This window comes from Corylus avellana, chromosome ca3, assembly GCF_901000735.1.
Source record: "Corylus avellana chromosome ca3, CavTom2PMs-1.0".
NCBI classification, from domain to species: Eukaryota; Viridiplantae; Streptophyta; class Magnoliopsida; order Fagales; family Betulaceae; genus Corylus; species Corylus avellana.
The window spans coordinates 17,512,457-17,521,301 of record NC_081543.1 but is presented as its reverse complement, the minus strand read 5'-3'; the positions used below and the strand labels follow the sequence as shown (position 1 = coordinate 17,521,301).

Here is an 8,845-nt window from a genome sequence, read left to right as displayed (position 1 = left end):
AGAAACCGAGAAGAGAGGCCGAGAGAAGATCGGTATGTTGAACCGATGCACGATCAGCAATCGGAACCGAGACGGGATCGGGAAGTCCGTCAGCCTCGCCATCAGGACGTTGTAAGGAAGATCCACACCATTTCGGGGGGACTGGCAGGTGGAGGAGTTTCTAGTTCATCTAGAAAAGCCTACGCGAGGAAGACAAAGGCTGATGATGAAGTATTGTCGATAGGAAGACCTTCAAAAGTAGCAAAGAAAGAGGTGATGGCTATATCCTTCTCTGAAGAGGACGCTAAGGGGGTAATCTTCCCCCACGATGATGTATTAGTAGTTACTTTAACGGTTGCCAACCATAAAATTCACTGAGTCTTGGTAGACAATGGTAGTTCGGTGAATATTTTGTACTGGCCGGTCTTTAAACAGATGGGCGTTGACCGAGACAGGATACAACTGTTTAATTCCCCATTAGTAGGGTTTGCTGGGGAATAAGTCCGCCCGATGGGACTCATCTCCCTCCGGGTTACAGTGGGGACAACTCGTAAGCAGTCCACAACTATGGTGGACTTCTTCGTGATCGACCGACCATCAGCATATAATGTGATTATTGGTCGACCGTTCCTCAATAAGTTGAAGGCCGTGACCTCAACTTACCATTTGATGATGAAATTTCCTACTGAGGAAGGAGTCGGAGAGTTGAGAGGAGATCAAGTTGCAGCAAGAAAATGTTATAACATTTCCCTCAAAAAGTCGAAACCTGCTTCTTTGACAATCGGCGTAGTGGGTAGCCGAACTAAAGATCCCCTAAAAGGGGAACTTGCTGAGCTTTTGCAAGACAAGAAGCTGGAAGAAGGAAAGGTGGTAAGGGTAGGAACACAGCTCACCTCGGCAATCTGAGACTCTCTCGTAACCTTTCTCCGAGAAAATATAGAGGTGTTTGCATGGACTCACGAAGATATGCCGGGGATCAGCCCCGATGACATCCTCCACCAACTCAACGTGGACCCAAGTATGAAGCTAATAAGGCAGAAAAGAAGGAAGTTTGCTCCTGAGCGGAATATGGCTATCGCCGAGGAAGTAGAAAAATTGCTAAAGGCTCGGTTTATAGAGGAGGTATATTATCCCAACTGGTTGGCTAACATGGTGCTGGTCAAAAAATCCAATGGGAAATGGCGAATGTGTGTAGATTTTACAGACCTCAACAAGGCATGCCCAAAGGACAGCTTTTCTCTGCCACGCATTGATGCATTGGTAGACTCAACAGCTGGATATGGCCTATTAAGTTTTATGGATGCTTTTTCTGGCTACAACCAGATTTATATGCACCCAGAAGACTGAGAAAAGACCTCATTTATCACTGAACGAGGCCTGTACTGCTACAAGGTTTTGCCTTTCGGCCTAAAGAACGCGGGAGCAACTGATTAGAGGCTGGTCAATAAGATGTTCCGAGACCAGATCTGCCGTAATATGGAAGTATATGTTGACGACATGTTGGTGAAAAGCGTGTTACAAGAAGATCATGTAGAAGACCTGCAGGAGACGTTCAGAACTCTGAAGAAGTATGGGATGAGATTGAATCCCGCGAAGTGTGCGTTTGGAGTGGCCTCTGGCAAATTTCTCGGCTATATGGTGTCAAACCGAGGAATATAAGCTAATCCCGAGAAGATCCAAGCAGTTTTGGATATGCAACCACCTAAAAATACAAAGCAACTTTAGCAATTGACGGGAAGAATTGCGGCATTAAATCGGTTCATCTCTCGATCGACTGACAAATGCCTACCATTCTTCAAGATCCTAAGGAAGGCATTTCAGTGGTCTGCAGAATGCGAGGAAGCTTTTGAACAACTGAAGAAGTACCTGACAAGTGCACCTTTATTAAGCAGAACTGTTCCAGGAGAGGCATTGTATCTATACTTGGTTGTCTCCTCAACAGCTGTTAGTGTTGCCCTTGTCCGAGAGGAAGACGGGGTTCAGAAACCAGTTTATTTTGTCAGCAGAGCATTGAGGGGAGCAGAAGAGAGATACCCTCAAATGGAAAAGTTAGCATTTGCCCTAACTATTGCTTCTAGGAAGCTACGCCTATATTTCCAAGCTCATACTATACGAGTCTTGACCGAGTATCCATTGAAGAAAATACTCAGAAAGTTAGATCTGCCTGGCCGACTAGCTAACTGGGCAATCAAACTCGGCGAATTTGATATTGAATTCCTACCAAGAAATGCTATCAAGGGACAGGTGTTGGCCGATTTCTTGGCAGAATTCACCAACCTGCCTATGACCCAAGAATGGCAAAAAGACGAGACGTGGGTAGTCTACGTAGATGGATCCTCTACAAGGAAGAACGGTGGAGCCTGTGTTGTATTAATCACACCAGATGGAGAAGAATTATACAGTTCCCTGAAATTGGCATTCAAAACCACCAATAACGAGGCCGAGTATGAAGCAGTTTTAGCAGGACTCGGTTTAGCCCGAGAGCTGGGAGCCGAGTTCGTTGAACTACAAAGCGACTCACAGGTGATCGTTGGGCATATCCGAGGAGAGTTTGAAGCCAGAGGAAGGAAAATGAAGCAATATTTGTCAAAAGTACAGACGTTACAAAATGCATTCAAGAAATTCTGTATTATGAAGATCCTAAGGGAAGAGAATGAAAGAGCTGACCAATTAGACCGAATGGCGTCGACAACAACTAGCAACACTGAAGAGCCAATTCAGACCTTAGCAAGACCTGTCGTAACCGATATGGTCTCGGTCTCGGTTACCGAAACCGTACCAGAATGGCAGAGGAGCATAAGGGAGTATTTGGAACAAGGAGTTCCCCCGTTAGATAAGAAATCAGCAACGCAAGTCAGAACCAGAGCTGCCAGATTCACCATCATTAACGGGACTCTCTACAAACGAGACTTCATGCTACCACTACTCAAGTGTATTTCCAAGGAAGAACATGATTATGTCCTTCGCGAGATTCATGAAGGAATCTGTGGCAAACACTCGGGAGTAATAGTATTGGCACATAAAGCAATCAGGGCCGGTTTCTACTGGCCGAATATGACTCGGGACTCAGTATAGATAGTCAGGAATTGTGACAAATGCCAACGCTTCGCCAACATTGCAAAGCAACCCCCAAAAGATCTGAGTTCAATCTCTTCGCCATGGCCTTTCTCACAATTGGAGGTGGATATAGTAGGACCACTACCTCGTGGAAAGGGGGGTGTTCGGTTCGCGGTTGTAGCAGTGGATTATTTCACAAAATGGGCAGAAGTAGAGGCCCTAGTGAATATTACAGCCAAAAGCATTGAACGGTTCTTGTGGAAGAACGTCGTATGCCGCTGTGGTATTCCACATGCTTTTATAACTGCTAATAGAAAGCAATTTGACTACGAGTCATTCCGAGAATGGTGTGCAAAACTTCATATAAGAAACTACTACTCCTCCCCAGCTCATCCCCAGGCGAACGGGCAAGTAGAAGCCACCAACAAGACAATTTTAAAAATTCTGAAGAAGAAACTCGGAGATCGGAAGGAAGATTGGGTAGATGATCTTCCAAAAGTTTTGTGGGCATATCGAACAACCAAAAGAGTACCTACTAAGGAAACCCCGGATGCCTTGGCTTTCAAGACTGAGGCAGTCATACCAGCCGAGATAGGTTCGGGAAGTTACCGAGTCGAGTCCTTTCATTCCGAGACGAATGACGAAGGGCTCAAACTACACTTGGACCTGCTATAAGAGAAACGTGACCAGGCCCAAGTAACCATGTCGGCGTACCAGGAGAAAGTGGCTCGGTATTTTAATAAAAGGGTCAAGCACAGAAGCTTCAAGATCGGGGACCTGGTTTTACACAAGACCACCATTGCTACCAAAGACCCTGCGGAAGGAAAATTAGCTCCAAACTGGGAAGGACCCTACAAGGTGGTTAAGTGTAGAAGGGCAGGAGCTTACTACCTTGAGAACATGGAAGGAAAAGCACTCCCCAGGCCGTGGAATGCCGAGCACCTCAAAAAGTACTTTGTCTAGCTTATTTCAGTAAGGTGATTCTAGTTAATTGTCATTTCATTCGTATTTTCCCTGTAATTTCATTACATTTTAAATAAAAGAATCTCCTGAAGTTTCAATCACCTTTTAAACATTTCAAAGTAAAGTAAATTAAAACTACCCTCAGGGTAAACGATTGAAAGATCATCCAAAAAAAAAAAAATTGATAACTTTCCCGAGACAAAACCTGTAAAGGACGTAAAACCTTTAAAAAAGAAAAAAAAAAAGGTGTGTCCAAAGAAGGTTAAAACTTGCAGCATGTAAAGGACGTAAAACCTTCAAACAAGGTGTGTCCAAAGAAGGCTAAACTAATGACTTGTAAGGAACGTAAAACCCTAAAAGGGTGTGTTCAAAGAAAGTCAAACGAGTAGCCTGTCAAGAGCAGAAATCCTTAAAAAGAGGTGTGCTCGAAAAAGGTTAAATAAACTTCAGAAAAAAGTAATTTATCAAGAGCATGTTCAAAAAGTAATGCTAAATTATTCCGAAAAATAAATATAAAACACTTCATTAAAGTTGCAAGTTGTCATTTACAAAAGAACCAAATGTACTAACTGCTTTATTACAAGCAAAAGAAATTTTAGCCCTTTTTAGGGTCTACAGATGGAGCCTTAGAAGCAGATGGAGTCTCGGCACCATGACCAGAGGCAGTCTTTTCATTACCTGAGGACTCCTCAGTACTCGAAAACGGCTGATGAGCAAATCTATTGATCCCCTCAGCATCAGGCATCAAATCCGACCCGAGACTGATAACCTGTTTCAAAGCCTTATCAGAAACAGGAATGGTTTCAGGTTTGACCGTATCAAGGTCGAGGGTGCGAGCAGGGTCCTTGGCCCAAGACCAAAAGGTCTGAAATCCGAGAATGATCCCATCGGCCCAGGCACTATCCCGGGTCCAGGAAGCATACGATAGTTGTTCCAAGTAGTTAGAGTACTGGGCCTCGGCCTCTTTAAGTCGTAACTTCATCTCTTCAAGCTTTCCTCAGAAGAATTTAAGTCGCTCCTCAGCAACAGCCTGACCTTTGGTAACTTCTTAAATTCTCGTATTTTGGCTGGCAGCCTCTGCTTGAGAAGCCTTTAACTGCTCCAGGACCTCCCCATGCTTTTCCTCAAGTTGATGCAGGTCCTCCTTCATGATGGAATGATCCTCTTAAAGCTTTGAATGATTGGCACGGAGGGTCTACAACTTGGAAGATAGAGCCGAGATCCTAGACTCGGCTTGTTCAAAATCAGTCTGAGCCGTCGACTGCTGTTGGCCAAGAAGGAGCAGCTCTTTGTCTTGCTGTGCCAGCGTATCCCTCAGCTTAGCATTTTCAGCCTCAGAAGCTGCAAGCCTGCTTCGAAGGCTCTCGGATTCTGAGGCGGACTCCTGGAGAAACTTCCTTAAGTAGCAATATGAAACTACTAACTTTATAACTCCCTGCAATAGATAAAGTTAATCAAGCGGAAAATGACTAAAGCAAAAAGAAAGCTTTATGAAGAGTAATACTTACACACAATTGATTGAATAACATTGACTCTGCCATACCCCTAGCAGAGATATCTCGTTCGCCCGTTAAGCTCTCTTGGGGAAACAGCTCTATCAAAGCTTGAAATGGGTTCCCCAACAATTGCCCACCAAGCCGAGACAGGGGTTCTCCCACAGTCCATTCTACATTCCGAGGCTTCACCAGGGAATAGCCTGAGGCCTCGGAACAAGCACCAACCTCGGCCTCAGGAGTCGGTGTCGGAGCCCGAGACAAAGCCTCTGGAGTAGAAGCCGGGACTTGAGTTTGCTCCTCGGCTATCGGGGACATCATCCGAGGCCTCACTTCTTCCTCAGCATGCGGTCTATTCTCTTCTGCATCCATCCCTACAGAGCTATCCTTAAACGGATCAACTAAAAGGTGTTGAATGTTGGGACCAGAATGGACCGGTGACACCGACTCCACAGGAATAGCGGTAGTAGCAGCAGCTCCAGGGGGATTTAAAGAGGTTGCCACCAAAGGAGTGGCAGCAATCAGATGGTTAGCAAGAATGTTCTGATAAGCAGATACAGGGACCACATCAGGCTCTGGCTTCACCTTCCTCCAAGCGGCCAAGAGATCGGCAAAAAGGGATTTCCCCTTTTCGGTCTTGATAGCAGGGCCTTTCCCCTTTATTAGCCTCTTTTTCTTCATCGGAGGAGCTTCGCGTTCCTCGGGCTTGTCCACCAAGTGTAGGGTTTTTTTTACCCTAGACTCATCTATCTTCTTTTTGCCCTTGTCAAGTATAGGCTTTCGAGGGGTGGCGTCTCGAGTATTGGCCGCCGGAGCGCCCAAATAAACAGCAGGACGAGATGGTCTCTTCTGAGACTCACCTATGTCTTCTCTGTTGGTATAAAGACAGCGGTTCAATGCATTAGTAATAACTAGTTGCTTGAAGGTCATGGCAGACTATTATTCTGAACCCAGGACAGAACCTTGTTGACTCGGACTGTCTCCTCCTCTGACAAACACTAACTCTTGTGAAGGCCCAAATTGGGGGTAGTCGTCTCTCGAGGCCCCTCCGCCTTCTCTCCAGGAGCAAATTCCCATTGCCCCTGAGCAAAGAAATATTTGTTTTTCCAGTTATGGTTACTAGTGAAGGTCTTATCCATAAAAAAAAATTTTCCCCGTCTCGATTGGAAACTGTAAAGTTCATCGCTGCTGGGGTTCTTCTGGAGTCGGTATACCCAGAGAAACTCCGAAACTGTCAAATTCTTTCATTCTCCAAGGGCCATGGGCCAAACAACCGCACAGGCGAAAAACATCCTCCAGCCATTAGTAACGAACTGGTGGGGAGACAGATTCAAGCGGCTAAGGAGTTCGCGAACAATTTTGGGAAAAGGAAGCTTGAGGCCTGCCCGAAACATTTCTTCATAAACACTGACCTCGTGGCTCCCAGCATCCACGACAGCTCCCTTATTCTCATCGTCAAAACAAAGTTTCACCGATTTAGGGATGTAACAGTCCAATCTAATTCGACACTCGTCAGCCGAGGTCAAATCGGGCTTCCACAAGGCTGGGTAGGTCTTACCCAAACCACCATCAGACCCCGAACCTTCTCCTTGAGACATAATCAAAACAGAGTAGAGAAGGAAAAGTAGTGCAGAAAGGAAACAGATCAGAAAAGAAAAAGCAGCACAGAGACTTGGTACGAATTAAAAAGAAACCCTAGAAAGAGAGGTTTTATAAAACAAAGATAAGGGCGTAAAAACCAAAGCTTTCCCCGAGTTCGCACAATAAATGCGGCAGGAAAGGCGCCCCTGTAAATTCCACAGAACGGCTGACAGCTGGCAATTGAATAGACACCTGTCCCAGCACCAACACGTGGAGCAACCGATACGCCCTCGGTCAGGTCAACCGTCTCGGCAAAATTGGTTTCAAAATTTCCCGCCAAAAATCAAAATTCAAAATTCCCATTTCCAAGGTCTCGGATTTTTTATCAAAGCATAGTTTCAGAACGCTGATCCATTTTTAAGCAAAAATTTCCATGATCTTACAGATCAGAAAATTGAGGGGTAACTGTTGGGTCATGGATCCGCTATTGAAACCCAACGGACTCGAGACCCGATCTTGACTAAACGGAATATCTGGCAAGGCCTCGGAGTAGCTTTCCCCGAGAAGGCCTCGTAAACCGACGTGGTCTCGGAGTATGACTCCGAGACTGTTCCTCGGATAGGTATCGGATGTCAAATCCGAGACACCACTCCGAATGCGAATAAATCAAGATACCAAGGGTAAAATTGCCATTGTACAGTTAAGGATATTCAAAGATTCAAACTCATCTCAGTAAACATTATCCTACATTCAAAAGAAGCCTTCTACAAACAATCCCTGTACAAGCGGGATAGGAGGCTATTCAAATTCAAAAAGGCAATTCAAACAAAGGTTTTATCACCTTATCCCAAGACTACTCCCTTATCAGAATAACTGCAAACCAGATATTCAGGGATAGGAGTCCCAAGATATGCGGGAAACAAATTGTACTCCATGCCTATAAATACCGCTCTCGATTTCCATCAAAGGTAAGTGCAATCCTGGCTCTGAAAACTTTGATTGCTTAAATACTCTTTCCTCAGTTTCTAACTTAGGCATCGGAGCTCCCCCGCCGGGACACTACCGGGGGCTCTAATCCTATTTGTTCTCTTCTGTGTGTAGTCTGAAATATCCCCGAAGCTGACCGTACCACCTGAAGGCGTGCCACGTCACCATCCCGGAAAACTGTGCATCAACATATACAATGGCAAAATCCATTACATGGATACAAAATTGGTGGCCGCCGGAGTCGGTCCACCTTCAACCACCTACGGTGAGTAACGGAATTGCCCCATGCACATTCCGACAACAACACTCAATAATACAAAACAAAACACTAATTAAACGTAGGATAATAAAAATAAAACATGATTACCAACGCTAATTTAAGCTGCTAATAATAATAATAATAATAATAATAATAATAATATAATTATTACATTTTAGTAGGTACTAATAATTAAACTTTACTCCCTGTCTCTTGAAATTTCCAAACATCTGAAGAAAGAGGAGCCCTCTTCTTCTTCTTCACCACCTCTGGTTGACGTGGAATTACAGAATTACTGGTGGCCTCATTGGAGCATGATGAACCTAATCTGTATTGCAATGGATGGTGATCTTGATCTTCGAGGATGCCATCATCATCAATGATCTCCGACAACCCATCCATGCGTAATCCCTCAAATTCCGATATTGCAAAATCGGATTCATCATACCGATACAAAATGCCAGATAGATATTCTCCTTGGTACACCATGTGGCCCCTCTACAAAAAAAAAAAATAAAATAAAAAA

The 8,845-nt window shown here is 44.6% G+C and overlaps 1 protein-coding gene across 1 annotated transcript; it reads left to right on the top strand.

Annotated features, from left to right (window-relative positions):
- Nucleotides 1-1,455: 1,455 nt before the first annotated feature.
- Nucleotides 1,456-3,711, top strand: LOC132174218 (uncharacterized). Its single transcript, XM_059585910.1, has 3 exons — nt 1,456-1,597; nt 1,811-3,048; nt 3,160-3,711. Exons 1-3 carry the CDS (start codon nt 1,456-1,458, stop codon nt 3,709-3,711), a joined length of 1,932 nt encoding a protein of 643 aa, XP_059441893.1.
- Nucleotides 3,712-8,845: the final 5,134 nt, after the last annotated feature.

Coding starts and splice junctions, on each gene's coding strand:
- LOC132174218 (XM_059585910.1), top strand. CDS start 1,456: ATGGAAGTATATGTTGACGACATGTTGGTGAAAAGCGTGTTACAAGAA. Junction 1,598..1,810: donor TGCGTTTGGAGTGGCCTCTG/GCAAATTTCTCG, acceptor AGTGGTCTGCAG/AATGCGAGGAAGCTTTTGAA. Junction 3,049..3,159: donor CGAATATGACTCGGGACTCA/GTATAGATAGTC, acceptor TCACAATTGGAG/GTGGATATAGTAGGACCACT.